General features: G+C 41.5%; 1 protein-coding gene across 1 annotated transcript; it reads left to right on the plus strand.

Moving 5' to 3' along the window:
* The first annotated feature begins 818 nt into the window (after positions 1-818).
* Positions 819-25,346, plus strand: PLCXD2 (phosphatidylinositol specific phospholipase C X domain containing 2). Its single transcript, XM_031613047.2, has 4 exons — positions 819-1,810; positions 15,389-15,849; positions 16,975-17,216; positions 19,481-25,346. The coding sequence occupies exons 1-4, from the start codon at positions 1,666-1,668 to the stop codon at positions 19,641-19,643; spliced, it is 1,011 nt and encodes a 336-aa protein (XP_031468907.1). The 5' UTR covers positions 819-1,665; the 3' UTR covers positions 19,644-25,346.
* Positions 25,347-25,820: the final 474 nt, after the last annotated feature.

The raw sequence follows: 25,820 nt of genomic DNA on the forward strand, positions 1-25,820 counted from the left end.
GAATGGCCTCAAGTTGCACCAGAGGAGGTTCAGGATGGATATTAGGAAACATTTCTTCTTAAAAAGCATGGTGAGGCATTGGAATGGGGAAGTGGAGTCACCTTCCCTGAAGTGTTAAAAAAAACAGTGTAGCACTGAGGGACATGGTTTAGTGGTATGGCAGTGATGGATCAACAGCTGGACTTAGATGATCTTAATGGTCTTTTCTAACCTTTAATGATTCTGTGATTCTACGATTCTAACTTATTCCTCTAATTTGCTCATCTCCAGACTCCTGTCTGTCATACAGACCCCATCCTCTCCATGTCATTTGAGGAGTGGGAAATGCGGTGTGGTTGCGGCAAGTACACCAACTTCAGTTTTTATGATTTTCCTAACCAGTGTGAAGCACTGCCCACAGCACCCAAGTGGGGAAGGTGCACAGCAACTGAGCTGCACAGCACAGCACAGTGGTGCTGAACACAGCCTTCTGCTGGTGCACACAGGGCCATTGCATGTGTGCACAGGCGCACACTGAGCAGGCGCACAGCAGCACATTCCCTCACAGTGTGGTGACAGAAGGCTTCGGTGCCTGCAGGAATACACAGCTGGTGCCATCAGCAAGGACAGGCGAGCCAGCTGGCACAGAGAGGTGACATTTCATGTGGCTGCCAACATGGAACCCCCATGTGGTACCACCTGCAGTGAGATGACATTCAGACCTCAGCTGACATGACACAATCTCCGGTTCCAGATTGCGCTGTTAATGCCCCCTGTTCTCCGAGACAGGCGGGCTCCGTGCTGCATTCATTGGCACGGCGGCACAGAAAGAGCAGTGATTTGAGTGATTTCACAGGGTTTGTTCAGTGCAGAGCAGAGGGGAGGCCTGATGGCGGCTGCAGCTCCTCATAAGGAGCGGAGGGGCAGCGCTGAGCTCTGCGACGGGGCCCGAGGGAACGGCATGGAGCTGTGTCAGGGGAGGGGCAGCCGGGGGTGAAGGACAGGTTCTGCACTAGGGGGCGGTGGGCGTGGAACGGGCTGCCCAGGGCTGTGGACATGGCCCCAAGTGCTGGAGTTCAAGGAGCGTTTGGACAGTGCTCTCAGACATAGGGTGTGGATTTTGGGTGGTGCTGCGTGGAGCCGGAAGGAGGACTCGATAATCCTTGCGGGTCTCTTCCAGCTTGGGATATTGTGTGCTGTGGGTCTGTTGCAGGCGCATTTCCTAGGGCTGGGTCCCAGGGAAACGTTTAACTTTTCCCCCACGGACAGGCAAGGCAGGGAGAGCAGGGTACGCAGGGAGACACCTGCAGGTATCACGACACGTGAGCCCTGTCGTGCTGCGAGAGTACGGAAGAACCGCTGGAACGGCAGCGTTTGCGCTTCGCTTATGACTTCTCACGACAGCCCCACGCACGTTCTGCCCCAGCCGCAGCCCGCCGGGCTCCCGCCGCTCGGAGTTTCGAGCCGAGGCCCCTGCCCTCTCGGCCACACCGTAGATAGGGGCGGGGCGGCCAGCGGGGCGGCCAATGGCCGCGAGGCGGCTGTGACGGCGGTGGGCCGTGCCGTGGCGAGCCGTGCCGGCCGGGCCGCACCTGTTACATAAGGCGGCGGGCGGCCGCGGAGCGCCCCGTCCCCGGCCGCCCCTTACCGTTGCGGCCCGGCTGGGCCGGGGGCTGCCGGGCGGTGATGAGCCCGCCGGGCGGTAAAGAGGGCGGCCGGAGGCGGCGGCGGGGGCGGGCGGCGGGAGCCATGGCGGACGGCAACGCGGACTGGATGGGCTCCTTGCCGGCGGCGCTGCGCAGCTACCCGCTTTCCAACCTGGCCATCCCAGGTGAGACGGGGCGGGGAAAGAGGCGGGAGGCTGGCTCCTGTTTTCGGAGCTAACGGGGCCCTTGGGCCGTCCCCGAGGTGGTGGGGGTCGGTCGAGCTAGGGCCTGAAGCAAAGGCTTGGGCCGTGGGCAGCCTGGGCGGGGTTGACCTTCCCTCCCAGGTGGCTGGGGCCGTGGGAAGAGTGGTCAGGGTGTTCCCGTAGGTGTTGGCCTTCCGGCCTGCTGGATTGTCATCCTGGGTTTGGCTTTGAGTCATTCAACGTTGTTTAGTAGTAGAACGCATACAGATGTTGTTCTTTCTTTTCTGTTCATTGCTTGTCCTGTTAAGTAAGGTGACTGGTGTCTTCAGCATTTGTCAGTTTAAAGCAATGTTTTGTTCACTTATAGGCTAGACTGTTTTCAGCAGTATGTGGAGACGGGACAAGGGGAGATGGCCGAAAACTGAAGCATAGGAAGTTCTGCACAAATGTGTGCAAGAACTTCTTTAGGTGAGGGTGACAGAGCACTGGAACAGGCTGCCCAGGGAGGTTGTGGAGTCTCCTTCTCTGGAGATATTCAAGACCTGCCTGGATGCCTACCTGTGCGACCTGGTGTAGGGAACCTGCTTTGGCAGGGGGGTTGGACTTGATGATCTCTGGAGGTCCCTTCCAACCCCTGTGATTCTGTGATAGTTAATAGCTGGGATTTCAGGTATTTGGACTAAATCTTTCTGGTGTTGAGATGTGCGTTCTCCTGTTAGGATTTGCTGTGCTTGGGATTGTACTTGTTAGCTTGACCTATAACAAGCACGCAGAAGGCCTGTGTTGAGAATCATAGAATCACCAAGGGTGGAAAAGACCTAGTCATTCAGTCCAATCATCTGGTCTAAACCATATTCCTCAGTGCAACATCTAAACGTTCCTTTTGCACTTCCAGGGTCAGTGACTCCACCACCTCCCTGCATAGCCTATTCCAGCACCTGACTGCTCTTGGAGAAGTGCATCCTAATGTCCAGCCTGAACCTCCCCAGGGAACAGCTTGAGGCCATTCCCTCTAGTCCTATTACTAGTTACATGAGATAAGAGGGTGACCCCTAGCTCACTACAACCTCCCTTCAGGTAGTTAAAGCCTTGTTTCTTTGCAAGGCAATTTCAGTTTGGAATGGAATGGCCTGTCTTAGGATTAAATGTATTAATGCTGTTGATAGCCCTAAATAGCCCTTCCTTCAGTTAATCCCTGAACTATGACTTGTTGCTTTTGCTCCTCAGAAGGTAACTAGGAGTAGCATGCTAGAAAGCATTTTCTTTCTGGCTCAAACTCTCATTTAAGTGTAAATTTTGGAAGATGGAGTTCTTGAAGGTGTTCTTCAAGTTTGGTTTGGTGTCCAGGAACTTGTGAGTAAATGCTTATATGAACTCCATCCATTGTAGGAGTGGAAGAAAGACTGCTGAAGATGCCACTTAAAAGATCTTCCCTCTTTGTCAAATGAGTTTAGTAATAGCTAACTCCTAGTTGTTCCCCGTGACTCCAAGTTTAAGAAATTGTTAAGCATCATTGATTTCATTTTAGATAGATAAACTGACAAATGAGTAAGACAACAGATGCATCTGAAATTATTTATGAGCACAGCTGAATTTGAATCTAAATGACAAAAAAAAAAAAAAGATCTAGTATTGCTCTTAAATCCCAGGAGGGAAGATCTTAGGGGTAACTACTGTAAGCAGATGGTTCTGATGCTGGCCTCTTGTTGCTATTGGTAGACTTCCTGATATTAGCTTGATTTTCACCATAGTGCATTAGATTATCAAAAACCTTTAGGTACATGTTATGTAGAAGTCATGGGAAGATGCTTCCTGACAAATAGAGGGACTTTCTTTGCCCTAGCAGTGATGGCCAAATGGCATTTGGAGCATGTAGAGAAGGGGAAGTGCACTTCCTGTGGAGTATCACAACACCCACTGCTGTATTTCCTAGAGTAGAAGATTGGAACAATTCAAAATGTGGTTTTAATAGACCATAACACTTTTTTCCCCACTTAACAGTAGCAAATGCGTGGTTTTTTTAATAAAACTTTGCTTGTTTCAACAATGAGAGGGGATCAGAAAGAAATTGCACTGTTTGTATGCTGTTCTGGCAGCTGTTGATTTTGAAACTTCTAGCGAGGAAATCATTCTCAGTTCAACTGAGCATCACAATGTCTTTGTGGATGTAGAATTTTGCTTTTGAAAGGTTAAGTGATGGGCAGTGGCAGTGCATCAAGTTTGTAATGGAGGAGCTAAGCTAATGAATTCTTGTTTCAGTCATGACATGCTGCTTTTAGAATGAGTAGTGTTTGTTGTTGTTTGTATTTTCAAAATACCTGCACAAACTTTGACTTTACTGCATCTTCCCATCTCTTTCCTGCATATACTTCGGGTAACTTATGAATAGAATCATAGAATGGTTTGGATTGGGATGGACCTTAAGATCATCTAGTTCCAACCTCCCTGCTATTAGCAGGGACACCTCACTCTAGAGCATGTTGCTCAAAGCCAGATCTTGACAGCCTTCAGGGAGGGGGCATCTACAGCCTTACTGGGCAACCTGCTCCAGTGTCTCACTGCCCTCACAGTAAAGAATTTCTCATATCTAGTTTAAATCTTCATTTTTCCAGTTTAAAACCACTTCTCCTCATTCTGTCACTACATGCCATTATTAGAAGTCCCTCACCAGCTTTCCTGTAGCTCCCCTTCAGGTACTGGAAGGCTGCTATAAGATTTCCTCAGAGCCTTCTCCAGGCTGAAGAGCTCCAGCTCTCTGTCTGTCCTCACAGGACAGGTGCCACAGCCCTCTGATCATCTTTGTGGCCTTCCTCTGGACTCACTCCAAAAGCTCCATGTCCTTTCTTTGTGTTGTTGCTCTCAGATCTGGACACAGTATTCCCAATGGGTTCTCACATTATGAATAGAGTAGAGGGGCAGAATTACCTCCCTTGACCTGCTGGTCACAATTCTCTTGATGCAAGCCAGGATACAGTTGGCCTTCTGGGCTGCAAGCGTGCATTGCCGGCTCATGTTGAGTCTTTCATCAACAAACGCTCCCACTCTTCTCAAAGCTGTTCTCAAGCCATTCTCTGCCCAACCTGTATCTGTGTTTGGGATTGCTCTGACCCATCTGCAGGACCTTGCACTTGACCATGTTGAACTTCATGAGGTTGACGTGGGCCCACCTCTTGAGCCTATCCAGATCTCTCTGGATGAAATCCCTTCCCTCTAGTGTGTCAGCTGCACCACTCAGCTTGGTGTTGTCTACAAACTTGATCCCACTGTTCATGTCACCTATGAAGATGTTAAATACCACTGGTCCCAGCAGTGGTGAGTAGAGCGAGGAGAATAGAAAAGAAAGAAAGGGTAGATGCTTTGCGACTGTATTTTCTTATTTTATAATTATGGTCCAGTGATTTTTTCTGCTGAAGTGGATTTTTGGTTGATGAAGCAACCTTTATGGCAGCCAGGGTGATGTTACTAGCAGTATGCAAGGAAAGGGTTATACAAAACAGTTTGCTGTTGGGACATCTGTTTACAGATGCTGAATATCAATGACAGCCTGTGGTATCTTCAAGAAATCTGAAAGGTAGGCATCAGCTCAAATGAGAAACATTTTGATCTGTGTGTAATATCTGTATGCATATATGACAGGTATGGCTTGCTTTTGTCTGTCTCTTGTGATGCTTGCTTTCACCACTGGAATGACAGAATCAACTGGTTTTTGTTTTTTTTTTCTCTTCCTTCCTCCCAGTTTCTTGTTGTATGCAAAACTGGGGATGCAATGCTATTGGTGCCACTGAAGCAGCTGAAGCCTGGAACTTGCTTTAGGTCTAAATAAAGCCAGTATTCAAAACCCTGAAATGATTGGTTTGGGATATGCAGCATTTAAAGATAAATATATATGTATTTTTAAGAGATTGCAGGATGGGACTATTCAAAATTAAATAATTGCTAATATACACCAAAAAAAGAAAACTAACAAAACACTTGGATTTATACCAGTCTGTCACGTTGTAAGTGTTACCATTTAAGTAACCCTCTTGTATGAAGCATAGGGTTCTTAATCTGGTGCAAACTGTTCTGCTTCTGGAGCTGCATGTTTTCACTGACTTTAAAGGTAGCTGCGACCTCTGGGATTTTTTTAACCAAAACTATTCAATTTCTCTGAATGTGTTGTGAAACGTGCTGCCTGAGGAGAGAGGAAGTCATTATTCTTTATTTGCCCAATCCTGAGAAGCAACTGATAGAAAGTAGTGCTTAAGATGGGTATTCTATTGGGTGCACTCATTTAATGCTTACATGCTGATTTAATTCTGTGCTCAAAATAGAGAGAAACTTTGAAAAAAAATTGGAGTCATCTTCAAAAGCTTGGGTACAATCAGTTCTAATATTTGGCCTTTTCTTGAAAAACTTGGGATTACATTCTAAACCAGCTCAGTGCCATCTAAGGAAAATAGGTGAGTTTTTATGTGTGGTGTGATGAGGGAAGAAGTGTTGCAGTGAGAAATTGAAAAATATCATATAACCAAAATGTCATCGAACTGCATATAGTTAATTTTGTAAAAAATACTATCTTTAACAAGTTATGACTGCATGTAAGCTCTTGAGAGTTTTTTCTTAATTATGCTCTGGACTAATCCTCTTTGAATGCGAGTTTAAAATGAGCTCTTGAACATGGATTGTGAATGTGACCCTGAGCAGGATAATGCACAGTGTTGTATAGCATTTAGTTTAATCTCAAGCTATTTTGTTTTTAAGCAATTTTATGGAACTGCGTAACTTTGACACTTGGTGTTTTCCTTACCCATCTCTTGACCTATACGTTCTCAAAAGCGAGGGAAAGGGGGGTAGGTTTAAAGAAGAAGGGGACAGACTCTTTAGCATGGTCTGTTGTGATAGGACAAGGGGAAATGGTTTCAAACTAAAATTTAGATTGCATATATGGAAGAAGTTTTTACAGTGAAGGTGGTGAGGCACTGGAACAGGTTGCCCAAGGATGTGGTGGAAGCCTCATTCTTGGTGACATTCTGAATATGAATGAGATGAGCTAAAAAGTGACAGGTCTGTTTTCCCTTGGCTTTTGCTAATAATGCATTTACTTAATCATGAGTGGCTTATTCAGTCTTTGAATAATCAAGAGCTGTGATATGTGAGGTAGATGTACTTGCAATTTTTCATTGAACTGTATCTCTGAATTGGTTCCACATTTAGGATGGTTAGCTGAGAGGTTTTTTTTCCCCTCAATTCTGTTTTTCTTTGCCTCATAGAGGAAACTTACGATCAGGTAGATAGGGATTTACTGGTACGTGGGGAAAGTAGGAAAGCCCTTTCTTGCAGGAGCATCAAGAATAATTGTAGGTGCTACTTTTTAATCCAGCTAAGCCAGCCAAATGCCTCTTGTCCCCTGCTTTAGTTCCTCCATTCCTTCTATCTCTCATCGCGTTAGAATAATTAAAGGTCAAATTTTGGCCCATGCCTGTTCATCCAAGGCTGAATGAGTGCCTTCAGCAAGCCAACTTGATGGAAAATGTCTCAGGTGGTGGTGATAATTAGGGGGAAACACTTTTTTGGAGAGCTAGTTCCTGCCAGAAATGCTTCTCTTTGAATTGTGGTATGAAAGTCAATTCACAGTGATGCTTGTTGTAGATTGTGAGATTTCTTTTTCAATATTGACAGGAAAGCTGTGTTTAACTTCATATGTTTAAGACTGATTTGAAACACAAAAAATTTAAATTATTCAGATATGAGTACATACAGAGCTGTAGGTAATGCTAGGCAGGGTGTGCTGCTGGAGTGGGTTTGTGAGCAGTCTGCCTCTCGGGAGAGAAGTAGGGCAGCACTGTAGTAATTGCTTCTGACAGGGCACAGAGCCTTTTTGTCACTGCACAGGGATCCCAGCTGGTATATTAGCACTTCCTGTGAGTGTATGTGATAGCATAGCCAAGGTGTCATTTCAGAGCAATGCAGAGCAATTAAGATGTGGCTCAGTTCCTGTCTGCTCCAGGTTGAGTGACTGGTAAAGAATTGCCTGTAGGATGCTGGGCTGTAGGTAGCTAGAGCTGAATTTCAAATTTACAGAAGCATTTTGTTAAGATAGAAAATAACCTTGGCTCAAATAGGACTATGGAAAGCTGCATTAGTTGTTGAAATGTCTTTGCCTGCTTTCACTGATATCTGGGGAGAGGTGTGTCCTTGGCCTCCTAAAACAGATAAGGTTCATCTGCTGCTCCAAGTTATTGCTCTAGTGAAGCTGCTTAATTCTCCCTACCACATGCAATTTCTTAATTAACTATCTTTGTAACTTTTAATTGAATAAATTTCCATAGTTTGTTCATGGGAATGTCGGTATGACTGTGGCAGAGGCTTTTAATGTGTCCCTGTTTCCACCTCCTGATAAAATTGCCCTGAAGGCTTGACAGAGAAACCCAATGGTTTTGAACTCACTGATCCAAGTCCTACAAAATGGAAAACAGAGCTTCAGACAGAAGCTGGGCCTGAGGGGAGTGCCTGAGCTGGTGGGATCTTGCACGGCTGCTGCAATCTCTTCAGCCATGGGCTCCGGCCACTTTTGCTGTCCTTAGTGGTTAGCGGAAGTCCTGTGGGCACCTTGTGTTTAGCAGGCCAAGCTGAAACTCAGGTGTTTACAGAAGGTGAAGTGGCAGCCCTGTCCATCTGAAAACTGGCCACAAGCTTCTTATGAGATGTGATGTTTTTTCATCTTTTATGTCTCGACCCTGAGGCAAGTGGTTGAACTTGCTAATGCAGCAGTCATCTTGTTGCTATGTTCTTGAGCTTGTGTGCCATGTGGACGTGCCTCCTGTGAGGAAAAGCAGTGGCTTTTGGATCTGCGTTTTCTTTTCCAAGTAGTACTCCTTTGGAGTCCTAATTAAAGACATTGTTGAATCACCTAAAATGGCTGCCGGGTTAAAGCTCAAAGAGAAGAAAATACAGAATTAATGTTTTCTTTACCAAGCTTTATTTTCCTTTCCAGTTTAATTGGTTTCTGTCAATCAATGAGGGCGTAACCATTAGCAGAGCACATCTGCATAAATATGGTGTTGGATATGATTTGTAAATGCAAACTTTTCAAGATTAGCCTGTTCAGAAATAACAAGTGACTTCATTACCTTAGTCTTTTATCTCATATAGCAGCTAGTCATAACTATTATTTGAGAGAAGTTTTATTCCTAACAGAGAAAAACAGTTTCTGTGTCAATATTAATGTTTGTTTCTCCTCTTCAGTTCCATGTCCTGAGAAGATTTTGAAAGGGCTGCATAATAAAAATGTGAATAATTCACAAGGAGAATGAGAGCTCTTGATCTGCACATTTCTGAATAGTCACAGAAAAGGAATGTGGGAACCTAAATTGAAGTTTTTCTTCTCAGAGCAAGAGCATCCGTTCAGGCTTTGAAATGTTGGAGAGGTGCTGTCACTTTCTGCTTTCCCTCTACGGGGAAATAATAAAATAAATGGGAAGTCATGGTTGAATTGCACAAAAATTAATGCAGAGAACTCCATCCAAATGGATAATTCAATCCAAATTGATTTCTTCCTGCTTGAAGGAAAAGCAGAGTAATGTGATATTGTATTTGTAAAAGTCTCACTCAGTCTTCTCTCTTTCTCTCCTTACATCATTTGTTCCTCCCTAACTGCCTTCCACCCCAAAAGGGCTGGAGGGAAGTCACGGTAATCCTCTGACAGGGAGAGGAAGTTTTCCTAAGAGGATTTGATCTCTACTAGGCTCTCTCTTCTCTAATGAAACCGTGTTGTTAATACCTAAAGAATTCTTTCATAATTGTATTGAATTATTAATGTTTATCTAAATAGTTTTAGGTTAATAACTTTCAGTAGGATGCTTGTTATTCCTGCCTCTTGTCCTTTGGCTTGGCAAATGAAAATGAACTATTCAATTTGTTTTTCATTAGTGAAGAGCTTTTAAGAAGTTAATCTTTTGATTAGAAAATCTGGATTGTTAATGACCTGAATCCTGAGGACTTCTAGGCTCCATGAGGCACTTGTGTTTATCCTGTTTCCATCAATTCTGGCATATGTGGAACATTTGGTTTAGAAGAACACTTGTGGACTTTAATTTGCTAGCATTTGCATCCCGTCTTTTTGGAACTTGGTTGCTGTCTTAAGTGTCTTGGCTACATAATATTTGCTACTCTGTCATCTGTGGTACTTTGTAATGTATGGAGAATGCACCTTGTATAGTGAGCAAAGCTCGCTCTATGAAGTCTTGGCATCAACTACAGTTAGGGCGATTCTTTGCCCATAAGTGACCCTTTAATGTCTTTAATGGATTGGTACAAGTGTGTTGACCTTGCCTCTTACGAATCTTTAACATTCTATCATGTTTTCCATCATGTTAATATTTATTTAATGTGGACACCAAAACAAATTACTCTGATTCAGTTAAACTCAATGACTGTGTGCTCTCCTGTCCTTTTGCTTTCATTATTGTTTCTTGGCCAGCCAGCTTTTTGCAGGCTTCTTTATCTGCTGCATCTGGCTAGTCCCCAGCCTTGCAACCAGGGGAACTTACTGATTCAACTGCTTGTATTTAAAAAAAAAAAAATTTGTATTGTTTTCAAGTAATTAGCAGCATGCACACAGTATGATATTCAGTGGAAGATCTGTTTTGTGTGCCATACTCATACTTCAAACATCCCTTGAAGATACATTTGCAAGCCATGGGTTTGTAAGGTGATGCTGATTCCTTTCCCTGCACTGCATCTGTACATGGAAACATAGTGATGTGGAAATAAAAGATCATGTGACGAGATACAACCAGTAATTGTTGAAGTGAAGGCTTAATAACGTTGTGTTTATTAATGTCATTGTTTGAGCTACACTGTGGGTTAATTAGGCTATCTGTGACCAAATAGCATGACAAATAGGGATGCTGGAAAGTTAAGACTTTGCTGCAGATGTGGTGATAAAAGGCTGATTCCTAACAATTAGCACAAACACTTCAGCAAAACAAAAAAGCCTTCCTGAACACGGAAATACAATCTATTTAACATACAAATTGAATTGAGTAGCGATCTATTTAACATACAGCTAACTTGGGAAATTAGTGTAATAAGAATAAAAAGGGGTTTAAAGATATGAATGAAAGTTAATCCACAGTTGCACTTGCTAGGATAAAATTAAGAAGGCCATCCATCATTTTAGCAATTTGGTGTGTGAGAAGTCTCTTAATACTTGAACCTTCCCATCTTTATGAGATGAAAGAAATGAAATTAAAGCAGAGCAGCCATCATCTCTTAATCTGTTGTAAGAGCTGCCAGAAGTTTTATTTCCGTTTTTTTCTTCTGAATAAGCAGGCTCTTTCTTAAGCTTGTTTCTGTATGGTATGCCTTTGGTTTCTGGAAGGTGTGAGTGCAGCACTGGTACTATGTCACTGCAACCTTTTCTGAGATGCTGCAATCTGAACATTTATCCATTGTCACATGCAGTGATTCCTCTTGAGTCATGTCAGTGTGCAGTGTGCTAGTATATGCCCTTGAGGTAATTTGGAATAGGGGATCTAGCCTCTCTTCCCCTAAAGGACAATTGCAGACAGGCTTCTTGGCTCTGCTGTCTTCTCACTTTTCAGTCTGAGATCACTTTGTTCACAATCAGCAGGTATAAGGAATGTATTTGAGTCAATAACAGGGTGTAATTTATATTTAAGATTGAGATTGAAATCATCTGAAATGTCGTGCTGATGAAACTTGAGCTTTCTTGAGAAAGGGGTCTGTGTAACTTGAGGAGATGCATACTGCTTGGTTGGAACCACAGACTGAAGAGCATTTCTAATGCATAGCACTCTGCCATAATGAGAGGTTTTGTGGTGGTTTCTTTTTTTTTTTTTTTGCTCTGGTCAGTGATTGCCATTCCCTTTGTTGATACTATATGCAATTACAGTATCTATGTATTTTCATATGTAGTTGTATTAGGCTATAGTTGAGAATGTAGCTAGAAGCTCTCAGGCTGAAATTACAACAAAACGTAGCTGCTGTGCTCCTTTTATCTGCTGTAGGCTCTTGCCTTTGCCTTTGAAACTGTGCAGAGTTGGTGTTATACATAATGCTTAATCAGGAGCCAGCCTGGCTCGTGCCATGTCTACAAAATGGCTGGGTCTTCCATGGGGCTCAGGTGTAGAAAGAAGAGCAAGGGATTAATTTGACATCATGATGCAATCAGCTTAGCATGTAGTTTAACATCACAGCTAAGCTATATTAAAAGTCAGTAGCTGAGCTGGGAACATAACAGTGATCTTAAATCAGAGAAGGGCTTGGTGGGTGATGTGAATCCTCACCTATGTCTTAGCTCTCATCCCAGCATTGCTAGTAATGTTGCTTCAGGTTTTTGGTTCACTTTTCTCTTATTAAACTAAAAGCAGTCAGACGTGGCCTGGATATTTCTCACAGTTGGTGGCTGGCCTTCTATAAATGGCACTGAGGAATCTGGCTGCACTGCTGCTATGTCTTACTGTTCTCAGTACAGATGATACTACCCTGCGCTGTAAGGGAGGTAGTCCTTCTATGAAACAGACCTTGTTTTTCAGATGCTCTAGTGCACATTCTACTTGTTTCTGTATATGTGTTGACTGCATTGTAAATGAGAAGTCTCACTGAGGTTCTTCAGTTGATGCAGTGCAGGGTTTTTAAGCATCTTCTCTAGATGCATGTCACACAGTTAGAGTTCCTTAAATAGCTGCCCTGTGAAGGAGCCCAGTTCTTAAAGTATGTGTTGAAAAAGCTGCACTGTGCATTTAGCTTTTTTTGTTGTTTTCTACAGCTCTAAATAGAACTTGTTTTGCAATACTGCAAGGAGAAAATCGGTTTTTTGTACCTTTCCCTGTGCCTTAAATATGGTCATCTGCAATGGAAGGAAGCTTCTGTAGCTGTGAAATATATTATCAGACTTAAGAAAACAACCTTTCTTGGCTTAGATTTGTGTAGACAAATCCTTAAATGTTGACAACAATATATTTGATGCCAGATAAGATTGTAATTCTGTTCATTCCTAAGTCGTATATCAGTGTCACTGTGTGAGAGGCTGTAACAGCAAGTGACTTCTCTAGACAGAGTTCTTTGCACAGTCTTGGTTATAATTAAAAGAAAATGTTTCTTATGGCTTTATTCTAACAGAGACTTGAAGGGAGAAATTAAAATGAACTGAGAACTTAAAAGAAAAAATTACCAAGTGACTTACTAAAAGACAGAAGACAATCCCTGTGCAAATGAAGTCTGCTTTACAAATATTGTAGAGGACTGAAAGACTCATTGTACTTTATAGGGAGGTGTGTGAAACTTCAGCGTCTGTGAATTGCAGCTTCCTTTATGAGCAAGGCTTTGTACGGCACCTTCTGAAATGTCTTCATTAGATGTTTGGTCCTGTATTAGTGATTCAATGTTTGTTCTGGTTTACATATTTGGGGGTAGAAGAAGCACTCCCGAACTGACAGCTGTTTCTTGATGTGGTTTATTGTGACAGCTTTTAAAAACAGCTTTTTGTTACTTGTCACTTGTTCTTCCTCACGACTGAAGGGAAAGCCACATAAAAGGCATGTTTTTGCAAAGACCAGGAAGGATAGACGAGGAGTTGATCGGGAATTATTTAAATATTCTTTTATAGACCCTGGAAACAAAACTTTCCTTTTCAGAACTTTCAAACTAGTTGAAGTTTGTGCAAAGAAGAGAACATTTAAGCTTGTTGTGTACCACTGCTTGGTCTTGCCTTCCATTTGGATTTAAAAACCCTGACAAGGTAATCCAGTTGAGATCATAATCTTATTTACATCTCTGACCTTGCATGGCAACAAATACATGAGCCTTCAGGTGAGCGCTTGTACACAAAAGGCTTGGATAAAGGGAGGCTATGGACTCAACTGTTTTAATCTAAAACTTCCATTAGGATTTCTTTACAGAGTTGCAGAGTGAGGTAGAGAAAAAAATTCTGGAAAAATAAAGCCATAGGACTGAGGAGAAGTTGAAACTGGGCCATGCAGTAATGGAAGAGGCAGATGCAGGCAGTGAGGTGTGCTGTGACTGCAGCCCTCAGACAGCTGGAGGAAGAGCTGCTTGTGGTGAGCAGGAGTTGAAGATGCCTTCCCTGTACTTCAGCTCCAGACTTGCAGGATGCAGGTGGGGTTTGTCTCTGTGGAAAAGTTGCTGTCCTGAAGATAAACAGGAAAGCAGAAATGTTTAGAGCTTCTGTAATACTTCCTAGATGGAGTTTTGAAGAGAAGTTGCAGTTTATTGGCTGGAATGCAGGTGACTGATGTAAATAGTTGGAAATGCCTAGAAATCCTCAATCTGTTAGATCAGCATCTGCCTATCTTTAGCTTTTGACTGTCCCAATATCAAGGGAAGAGATTTCACTGCTCAATGATAGCTCTTCACTGACTTGACTCAGCTAGGGATATTTCTTTTGTCTTGCAAGTTTTTATTTTGGAGGGATTTATTACTTCTGAGGTTTTTTAAAATATGTATTGCATTAGAGTTTTTTTCTAGTAAGCAAAAATTCTCATTGCAGCTGCAATTTCTTTGCCAAAGTGCATGTTATATTCAAGGAGCGTGTGCTGATAATTTTGATTGTGGGTCTTTCTTTTGAGGAATTCTATATTTGTTGTATTTGAGGCTACTAGCAGAAGTCACTGCTAGATTGAAGAGAAATAGGTGAGTTTGTTCAGCAGTGTCTAACACCAGTTTAACATTGATTGAAAGAAAATCTCAGGTTTAATCGGTGTTACCTTGAACTCAATTGTTTTACCTCTGAGTTCAGCCGGTCTTCAGCCACTCTCCAAACTACTGATCATTTATTTACCATTTTGGGGCTAAAGTGAAGCATTCTAGTGGAGTATGTGCATGTTAATATCCCTCTGTCTATCACATGAATGAAGATATCTGTTCTAGAAACTTTGAAATACATAATGATTGAATTTATGAGGTAGAGTGAAGATTAAATCTGTGACTTTTTTCTTTTAGTGAAATTGTCGTCCCATCTTAAACCAGTGATCCATCAGGCTCTAGGAGAGCTTTGGAGGTTGCTTGACAGCTTATAGATGGAGAAAGGAGTTAGGATGGAAGTTTCTTCACCACTGGTATTTTCCTTGTGGTTATAATTTTTGTAGTGCTTTGATATTAACACAAGAACACAGTTCAAACTCTGAGAACTGTACTTTCATAGAATCACAAGGTTGGAAAGGACCTACAAGATCATCTAGTCCAACCATCCTCCCGTTACCATTGCTACCGCAAGCCTCTAAACCATATCTCATAGCTCCTCATCCAGACACCTCTTGAACTATGCCAGGAACAGCAACTCCACCACCTCCCTGGGCAGACCATTCCAGTGTCTGACCACACTCTGAGAGAAAAAGTTTTTTCCTTATGTTTTTTTTGTACAGTTGAGGGGGAAAAAGGGAAAACGAAGTATAAAAGGATTGTCTGAAAGAGTTGAGTGCAACTCTTTTCCAGCCCTGCTATGCATGTATGGCTTTTTTTTACTTTACAAGGCTGTGTGTGCTGAGGGGAGTCCAAGTTCTTGGAAAACTAATTATTCTTGGCTTTATTTTCTAGGATCACATGATTCTTTCAGCTACTGGGTGGATGAGAAATCTCCTGTGGGACCAGACCAAGCCACTGCCATCAAACGCTTGGCCAGAATTTCTTTGGTTAAAAAGATAATGAAGAAATGGTCAGTAACTCAAAATCTGACTTTCAAAGAGCAATTGGAAGGTGGGATCCGCTATTTTGATCTTCGTGTATCTTCCAAGCCTGGGGAAATAGGACAGGAGATCTACTTCATACATGGATTGTTTGGCATCAAAGTATGGGATGGACTAATGGAGATTAATACCTTTCTTGAGCAACACCCCAAAGAAGTCATCTTCTTGGATTTCAATCACTTCTATGCCATGGATGACAGCCACCACTTCTTCTTGATCAACAGGATTCGCTCGGCATTTGGATCCAAACTTTGTTGTGTTGAGTGTGTAGAATATGTGACGTTACAGTACATGTGGGAAAAGAAGTATCAGGTAGGGGAAGGATGATCCGTAATTTTTTTTTTCACACTCAAAAGATTCAGATTTAAATAGATAAGCTGGATAGTATTCACTCTGAGGTATTGGGCCAGGGACACTGCTGATAGCTAATATAAGCTTGCTGGGGACTCATTAAATCATTAGATGACAGTAGGGTCTTGTGTTCCTTACCAACGTTCTTCTCTTCTGAGAGAGCATGTTATGCTGACTTCTACTGAGGATATGATAAAATGTCGTCATTTTGGTGTATTTAAAGTATGTATGGTCCCTCGTGACTAAGGGAAGCTGTGGAACTTCTAGCTCCTTCACAGCTATCCACATTTATAGTGGCAGGACTAAATCACTCTTGCCCACAGAGAGAGGCAGACTGAGAGAACAGGATTTCAGTGACTGCACTTAATTCTCAAACTACAAGTTAAATGAGATTTTGAGGATTTCCTCTGAACTGGTACTATTAGTGCCCTACCTGTGGCAGAGGGGTTGGAGATTGATGATACTTGAGGATATTAGTGCTTTGCCTTACAAGTCTGCTAGGGTCCAAAAAAGAATCATTTGTAAGATTGGTTTATAACAGTGATGTATCTTTGTACTACCCTCTTACAAAGAACCACCTTACAAGGCATAAAATGCTGATTTCTGATTCAGAGAAGGTTTTGCTGAAAGTAAGACCGACTTTAACAGCATTTCACTCTCCTCTCACTGAATGTTGTTAAAATTCTGGATAGCCCAGCGTGCTTTAGCCATTTAACAGAAGTATAGGAGGTGCCAAGATAGCTAAAAAAATTTAACTTCACTGTTAAGTGAAGCACTATTTTCTGATAGTGCTCTGAAATGCTTTTTAAGCAGATTGCTTAGAATTGACATCTCACTATGCTTCTGGCCATTCTTTCATTTCTTAAACTGATGACCCTTAAAGCCTGAAGCAATCCTGTCCTCACATCTAACAGAAATGATCTTCATCCTTTGTTAGTAAATTTATTGACAGTCATGACTCAGGAGTAATTTCTTTGCCTTCACACTGCTGCGCTAGCTTCAGGAGTAATGCATAAGCCAGTACTCCGTCCTGTTTCTAAACAGAATAGTTAATAATTATTGTCTCCTTTTTCTTGTTTCTGTTAGGTTCTTATTTTCTACCACTACCCCTTGTATCGAGAATTTCCCTTTCTATGGCCAGGGAATAAAATGCCAGCACCGTGGGCTAATACGACCAATGTGCACAAGCTCTTACAGTTCCTGGAGACCACTCTTGAGGAACGAAGTCGTTATGGGACTTTTCATGTTTCTCAAGCAATTCTCACTCCTCGAGTAAAAACTATTGCACGACATCTGGTCCGTGGTCTAAAGAACACACTTGTTCATAGGTAAGGACTTGTCTTGATTTCTCAGTTCTTAAAGTGTTTCATGTTGAAATGGCACTGAGTAAGCAAGAAACTGTAATGTTTGCCTTAAAGTAAGACTTGCTGACTGACCTTTTAGGAAACATGCAGTCCTACTTCATTACTACTGCTGGGTTGAGATACTTGCAGCCATTAAAAAATCAATAATCATTGAAAATAGAGAAGTAATGGGGTAGATATTGCAAGCATAAGTATGTTTACTTGGAGCTCTTGAAGTAATTGCAGCTCTTGGAGTGTGATCCCCACAAAACATGGGCTTGTTTGCCAAAAGTCACGAAAATTCTAACAGTCCTGGTGGGACTCAATCTTCTGGCTTATTGTTTCTCTGTTTTGATGTCACTGAGATTGGCTGTAAAATTTTTAAATTCTAAATTAACTTGAGTAGTTAGGCACAACAGCCTTAATTGGCTCTGTGACTCTCACTGTGATGATCTCCACAACTGTTTTTAATGTTAAGCAGTGAGATAAACATGCACACATCTGTAGCAGATAGTTTGTGTGTACTTCTTGGGAGAATCATTAGCCATCTTATTACAAGAGTATAATTTTGAATCAAAAGTCAATGTAATTTATTTTCTTTAAAAGCCTTTCTAAAAAGTGCAAGTGCTGTAGTTCAGCAATCAGAAGTTGCCTATAGAAATGTAGAAATTCCAGGTGAAGTGTAAATCATGTAAGTTTATGTTTAGGGGCATTACATAAGAGATTATTAAATGCAAAACGTGTTTGAGAATATAGTCAGGTATCCTCTTCAGGCTTTCTCTTTGCCTTGCCTGGTGTGTTATCAACATCAAACGCTAGATGGTGCTCAGGTGCTTTAGGACTGGTGCTTAATGCCACAACATGCATGTAAATACCTACGGTTGGTGGGGATACTTAACAGAGAGCATAGATCTGACTCTCTGTAGTGTATACTTTATGTACTCTTGTCTTGGGATTAAAGTTAGCAAGATGACACTGAATTTCAGTTTTCAAACTAGTAAAGAATAATTTAAAAAAAGTGGAATAAACAAGTAGCTTTGTTTCAAGTAATTTTTGGTAAAGGCCTGGATTTTTAGCCACTGAGAGGCTGGAAACCCTGCTTCCTTCTGTCCCATCCATCATTAGTATTTACCTGTTGGAACCGTGAAAACCTAAAACAGAGGCCACTGATTGCTAAAACATGATTGCTCCTGTGCATTTACACACACTAGCTGATCTGTATGAACAAATCTGTATCTGCAGTTGTCTGCTTTCTCGTATGGAAATTCTGCCCTGAGCATGAATATTTAAGCATTCTGGAGTTCTTGTTAGAAGAGAAATGTATAGTACTCACACTCAGCTGACTAAAGTCTGTCTCCCTTGGTATGAACAGCACCTCTACTTCTTCCTCTTTCTTGACAAGTTTCTTTTTCTGGAGCAAGAGCTGTGGAAGATCTTCATGGTTTTTTTTTCCTCCCTGTCCTGTTAGCCAATCTGCGTGTCTGCTATCTTCTCATTGAATATATGCATTCTGTGGCTCGAATTCTAATGCATTTAGTCATTTTTCTCTGTGCTGAAAACTGAGACTTGCATACTGAACTTCAAAAGAACTTGGACAGACAGCAAGGCAGGAGTCTGCACAAGAAATGACTGAAACTTCTCCCTGCTGAGAGCTGAAACAATTCCTGGCACACCTTGCTGTTCTCTAGTTACAGCACTGTATGGTGGGATGCTGAGACCTCGCAGTGCTGAGGGCTGGATCCAGCTTAGGTTTTCCTCCACCCATTGCTCTGAGTGAATGTAAGGTGTTCAGTAGAAGTGCTGTGTGTGCTGCCCACAACTGTTTTTCCTGCCTGCCCTAAGGGGACGGTGGGTGCAGGGGCATCTTGTGCCAGATGGAGCTTTGTTCTGTGCCAATCTGAGGTGCGAAGCTTTTAGTTCAGCATGTACTTGTTCAAAACTGAGCCAGGATGAAAACCAGTGTAATGCAGCATCTCATCCTGAAGCACAATCTTTTAGGTGAAAAATTGATTTATTTTTTTTCCAGATTCAACCTGTTAGTTGGGTTTGACCAGTGTTTCTGTTTGACAGCTCACAACTGCTTGCTATGTTAAGCAGTTTTCATTCTGGTTGCATCTTTCGGTGGCAGCTAGGACCTGATCAAAGATGAGAACATAATTTGCAAGAAGCATGCTCTTTGAAATAAGCAGAGTACCTGTAGAGGATTATATCTTAAATGTTTAATTTTCTTTCTTTCTCTTTTTGTCTAGGAACCTGCCCATGATTTTGAATTGGGTGAAAGCACAGAAACCAGGTGTTATGGGTGTTAACATAATTACATCCGACTTTGTGGAGCTGGTTGATTTTGCTGCTACAGTTATTGCATTAAATGACCTCCTTCTAGAAGAGGATGATTCTTCAAGTAAATCCTGAATGCTGTGTCCCACTTATACTTATCAGAAGATCTTTCAACTATGCTAAACTTTTAAGTGAAACCTACTGTAATCAGTTAATTTAAAACAAAGTTTTCTAGAGGAAATGTGGTTTAAAAATTAAATTGTATACAGAAGATTCTTTTCTCCTAGGGCTCTGTGGATCTGAGTGGAACACAGAGTACCGGCTGAGTGCTGCTGTGTCTCTTTTTGTGGTTACATGTTTGACTAAGTTATGCACACATCTGCTGCAGCACACAGTGTTGTCTGCCTGCCAACAAGAGGCTGGCCTCTGAAGCAGATGTACCCAGTTACTGTACATATCTCCTTGGTGAGTAGACTCACCGTGTCTCTGTGTGTCCTGCTATTTTTTTTTCAACTCAAGGAGTCAAATCAAGGGTCGTTGCTGATCTCTTTATAGCAGTTTTACCATTACAGCCAAAACTTTTTTGTTTTTGGCCACATCAGGTATAGCTGATCTCACTGGATGCTGCTCTTGTATTCATCACACTGTTTTCGACACTACTTCTGACTTAACTGGGGAGGGGAAAAATAAAACAACCGATATCCCTGTTGTTCAGGGAGAAGCAGTTGCTACACTCTTAATATCCAAAGTATCCTTTGGACCCCAGATACAAAGACATGGCACACACTGCCTCTTTGCTGTCCAAACTCTCCTTCTAAATTCCAAACTAAAGTAAATATTTTACTTCAGTTCTTTACTGTGGCCGTGTTTTAATATGTCTGTCTTTTGACACTAATTTGGAGAATATTCCAGTCCTTAAATTATCAGTATTGTAACTCTCAATTCTGAATTCTTGTTGTGAGACAATTAAACAAAAGAGAAAACAGTGACCTTTCTTTGATTTGCTGGTCACTTTCTTTTTTTATTCATCCAGTTTTGTGGCAAAAATCTCTCACCCAGATAGTCCTTCTATGGAAGGACCTATGGAAGGAGGCGGCCTACCTGGGAATTTGTGTGGTATTCAAAACAGTACTTAGAGACTGCTCAAAACTGAGATCTGAGTATTGGATCTGAGTTTTACAGTGTGACAGTGAATTCCAAAACTGGACTCAAATGCTATGCTTGCAGTCAGAACTCCCACAGTTATGTGGGAGAAATTTCCTTGCCTTTACCCACTTGTGACAAAGTAAGCTGTACTCACAAGGGCTTGCAGGCATCAGTGCTGGGTGTAGTCAGAGTCATTCTTGTTGATGCACAACAAATGTGACTGTGTGCTTGAACCAAAGACATCACGTTGATATTTCTGAGCACGTAATTGATGAGCTGACAGTGGCCCTGTGATCTGTTTATCTTGGTTTAGAAAACAACACAAGTGACTAGTGAGCAGATACTACTTGGTTGTCTTCCTAAACCAGCTGTTGGTGCATTAATTATTCAGTGATTATTAACTTGTATTAATCTATTCATAAGAGAATGAATCATCTTTATGGGTATTTTATTCAAAAGAAAAATGTCTCTGGATTTATTATTTATCTTATCCTGTGTCTGCCACTGTGATGTGACAGCACAGAAAAATCCCAAACCACTTTTGTTTGTCACAACTCTGACCTCAGGACTTTATCTAAAGGTTTGCAAGCCTTCCATGTGAACCTTGGCCAAGTTCTGTGCAGGCTGTGATCTGATTTATCTTATCTACTTGTTACATGGTTTTTTGAGTTGTTTGCATTTCTTTTAAACTTAATTAAGTTGAATCTTTTTTCCTTGGGGGTTGGGGAGATTCTGTCTTTCAGTCTTTTTCTGTTGAGCTTTAGTGAGGCAGAGCCAAGTAAATAAAGCAGTCTCGGGGAAATGAAGCTCAACTTTCTAGTTTAAAATTTTGTTTGACAACTACAGCAGCAGACTTTTAGTGCTGTTTTCTTGTTGGTTAAACTTTTAGGACTTGTTGTGATTGGTATTATTTTGTTTGCAGAGTTATTTAAAATTCCTGTTTGTTTTCAGTTGTTTTGTTAATGTACTTCTGGCATGGCCAAAGCCAGAACTCTGTAATAGTATTAAATGTACAGATTCTGTTTCAGTGGTCTTCTAGCTACAAATTATCTTAGAGCAGAAAAACTTAACTTAGGTGCTGATGAGGCAGAAATAAAATGTTTGCAGTGTTCTCTACAGAGCTAGAAGACAAGATGAGAAGGTGAAATAGGTATGATGTTTGCATTTGACCCTTAATATGTTTTGTACTGTATATATCTACCTCAAAAGAGATTTATTCAGGCTTATCTAATATTTATATTGTGTGTACAGAGTAACGGCTGTGTTGTTGGTCTTTCTGTTCTATTTATTTGAGTAGAGATACGATGATTGCAACTCAGGGTTTTGGTTAAGTATGTTTGAGTACAGACTTGTTTTTTTTTTTTACTACTTTGCTGTTGGCTCTAGCCCCTTGAAATGGAGCAAAAGAGTGCGAGGTGTTAAAAGTGTTGTTAACAGAGAGACAAGAAGTGGAAATTATGAAGTAGGAGGAGAAACTTGTCTTAAAGGGGCTTGTGTTGTTTCAAAGCAGTGCTTGATATTCTGCCTCTGTGAGGAACTTGACTTCCTCAGGAGGAAGCTGGTGACTGGCAGGTACAATGTCCTGCTACAGGATGTCTCCTGGAGATGCTCTGGACAGTACTGATGTTTAGAACTGATCTTAGGATAATTCCAAACTGTCCTAAGCAGCAAGAACTGCCTTTCTCTCTGTTACACACATATCCCATAGCAAAGCTGCTCATGTAATGGGCTTATTTCTCTTTGTCCCACAGCATATCTAGATACCCTCACGCACTGTGATGATGAGCTTCTCTCCAACTTGGGCTTTGAGCTGTGGACTCCAGCAATATAAAAATGACAAGGAAGAGGTGACCTGGCAAGGAAATGAGGATGAGGGGAGTAAGGCAGTAGGCTGCATTTGCGTCCCACGTGTAAGGTGTGGCAGTGCTTAGTCAGGTTTGTGGCAGCAGTGGGGAGCAGGTCTGGTGAGTGCTGGTGGTGGGCACTGCTCCTGCTGAGAAACTCAGCTGAGTCTTGCTCTGAGTGGGCTGCAGCTGGGTCAGGTGTGGATCAGCAAGCAGGCAGCAAGGCCATGTGTGACCTTAAGGGAAATAAAGATTGGTATTAGTGCAGGAGAAGGTTAAGGGATCTGTGTGGTTGATGCATCTGTTGAGCATGCTCATAGCTTTCCTTGTATCTTCTCAAAGCAGTAGAATTCACTTTTAAACAGTTAAAGTTGAAAACTCTCTGTGGGTAATCGAGTCCTTGGTCATTTTGTAGATGCTGGGAGATAAAAAGTCCATATACTAATAGCTGCTTGAGGAAAATACTTGAAACGTGTGTTCTTGAGTAATTATTTATATGGTATGTTATTATAGATTGTTTACTTAATTTGCTGTTTCATTGCTGTCACTTCTCTTCCTTTTGTGCTGGTGGTGTGCCCGTGCTCCTGGCACTGAGTGCTGCCATGTACAGCCCTCAGACACACCTGAGGCTCACAGACCTCTGCACATCCTGGTGGGGAGCAGCAGAGAGAAGAGTATCAGGAACATGGAAGTTGTAGTGTCTTACATATGCTTGTAAGTGAAAGCGAAAAACTGTAACTTGATTTTCAGACTATCAGTTGCTTAGTTTCGGACTATCAATTGCTCTTTGTTTGGTGAGGAGAAGCTGAGCTGAGTTGTAGTTCTGTTTGCTTTTTTTGTTGTTTTTTTACTTGAGAACAAAAGGTAAATCCCCCATTATCCAAGTTTCTTGCAGGTGCTTTGCTGTGATGGTGAAAATCACTGCTGGAGATGGTGCTGATGAGGGATGTTTTAGGGGTGCGGTGGTCAGTGACACGTGTCAGATTGAGAATCTTTGAGCATGGTAGCAGCCTCTTTGTAATCAGTATTTCTACTGAACTGATATTTTTAGGGAAGACTGAGAAGAATGGGATCATCTTCTCCTGACACCTGTTTTCTACTGTGTTGGTACTGAGTTAATATGTTGATGATGGTCAGGAGGCACTCATGCTGTAATGAATTTTTAGAGCAGGGACTTCGGTTCAAAGTAGGGTGTCTGCCAAGGTACTTATCTATTGTACTGATCTAGTTAAGCCTTAGAAATATTTTCCTTGGTACCTGTCTCAGATGTCAGTTCATGAATACAGAGTTCATTGTATAATTAGCAGTTCATTTTGTATTTTTTTCAAATATTGTGATGATTCTGTTTTATAGTCATTAAATATGAAAGTCATTTGACAGAGCCCATGAGACTTGATGATAACTTGAATATGAAATATTTATTAGAGTCCATATGCACTTTCATTAAGACTTTCAGGTAGACTTCATTATATTGTTACCCATCCTTTAAAACTTGAGGACTGCTTCTTGGGACGAAATGTAATTTGTGGTGGTTGCTTTGAATGCAGGAGAATTGTTCAGTGTGAAGACCAGAACTAACCCGAAACTGTATTCAAACTTCATATTATATCAAGATGTAGTCTTTTTAGCAAAGAAAAAGATTTCTTGCTCTTCTAGGTGTATGATGAAAGTTATTCTGCTGTCTGGTAGCAAGAGCATATACTGACAAAGTAGTGGAAACCTGCTGGGTGCTCATCTTTCTAAGAGTCCCAATTCAATTTGCTGACAGAAGGTACTATGGTAAGAGTTCACTATATTTGAACTGCCTCCATTTACTAGTTATTTTACAAATAACAGCTCTTGGCTTTTAAGAAGTCTGTGATTGGACCAAGAGAAATGCACATCCATGCATTTTGTCGAAACACACAAATATTGCTCAGTTGAAATGTTTTCAAACTCAAGTTAGCTTTATTTGAATACAGGTTTGAAAAGCTATCTTGCAGTAGTGAAATGCTGCACCTGCTCTCACTAGTGTAAGTGCAATAGATCTGTTTTGACTTGAGCTGGTAGAAGAACCCAAGCATAAACTGGAGAGTGAGTAGATTTTCTAACAATGTGTATGTTGGGCTAATGTGGGTAAGAATGTAGCATTCTACTTAATGGTAAGTAGGTAAATGATTATCTTCCTAGCACTTTGGCTTAGATTGTTAAACCAGTCTCTATTTTACATTTAAAAAAAAGTCAGGTCCTCTGAATGTGAGTCTCACTGAAGAAGTATGTTCATGTAAACATTTTCTTTTTCCACAAGTCTTTAATCTTGTAAACAAGCTGTAGCTCTTAACTGTAAGGCCTGGAATAGCACTGTCAGTTTAGTTGTTTGCTGAATCAAATTATATTTTATATTATATATTTATATTATGAATATTTACATATTGTGTTGTTCAGTGACACAGTACTGCTGTTATGCTTTGTAGACCTGTGATAATTTACTGACTGTATCTCAAATTCAGCTGTAATGTATTCTCAATTGTTAGGGGAAAAAAAAGTACATTCTATATCAAAGTAATTTTGACTCTTCAATTTTGCTCAATGTCAAATGTATTTTGTAATTGAAATTTTTTGTTTATACCCTCGATGGGAGGAGCAAAGGAAGCCAGGAGAAGAAGAATTACTTGCAATTCATATTTTGTGCAATTTCTCTTCTTTTTTTTGGCCATTCATGCTTTATGAGTCTGTGCAATTCAGTCTTGTGATACCAGGATACCTCACTTGAACTGCAGATAAACTTGGGGTTGACATCTGTTTGTTTCTGCTTTATTCTGCATCTATATCATTGGGGATTTTAATCCTGGAAATAAAAATATCATGTGAGATAATCCCACTGTGTCTTCTGTGCTGTTGACTGGTAAATGAAAACTGCACTGAGTCACTTGTATTGATTCAGTTTGTTTCCTTTTTTCTAATTCAAAATGGTGTCACTGAGAGAATCACAGAATAGTGTGTGTTAGAAGGGTCCTTCAAGATCACCTCGTTCCAACTCCCCTGCTATAGCAGGGACATCTCCCACTAGACCAGATTGCTCAAAGCCACATCCAGCCTGGCCTTGAATGCTTCTAGGGAGGGGGCCTTCACAACCTCACTGGGCAACCTGTTCCAGTGTCTCACCACCTTCACAGTAAAAAATTTCTTTCTAATACCTAGTCTAAATCTATTAAGCTCAAGGTTTTTTGAGGTGTCAGATCTTGCTGCACTCATGCCCCTTAGGCAGAAGACCTAGATAGTGTGCTTGCTTTTAGGCTGTGCTGGGTGTTTGTCAAAGTAGTGCAAGTAGATCAGGAAACTC

The sequence above is a fragment of the Phasianus colchicus genome, chromosome 1, assembly GCF_987193195.1.
Source record: "Phasianus colchicus chromosome 1, bPhaCol1.hap1.1, whole genome shotgun sequence".
NCBI classification, from domain to species: domain Eukaryota; kingdom Metazoa; phylum Chordata; class Aves; order Galliformes; family Phasianidae; genus Phasianus; species Phasianus colchicus.

Bases quoted from the DNA above. Each gene is read 5' to 3' on its own strand.
- PLCXD2 (XM_031613047.2), top strand. From the start codon at position 1,666: ATGAGCCCGCCGGGCGGTAAAGAGGGCGGCCGGAGGCGGCGGCGGGGG. The intron at 1,811-15,388 runs GTGAGACGGGGC...TTTATTTTCTAG, and splicing joins TTCCAACCTGGCCATCCCAG to GATCACATGATTCTTTCAGC. The intron at 17,217-19,480 runs GTAAGGACTTGT...CTTTTTGTCTAG, and splicing joins AAGAACACACTTGTTCATAG to GAACCTGCCCATGATTTTGA.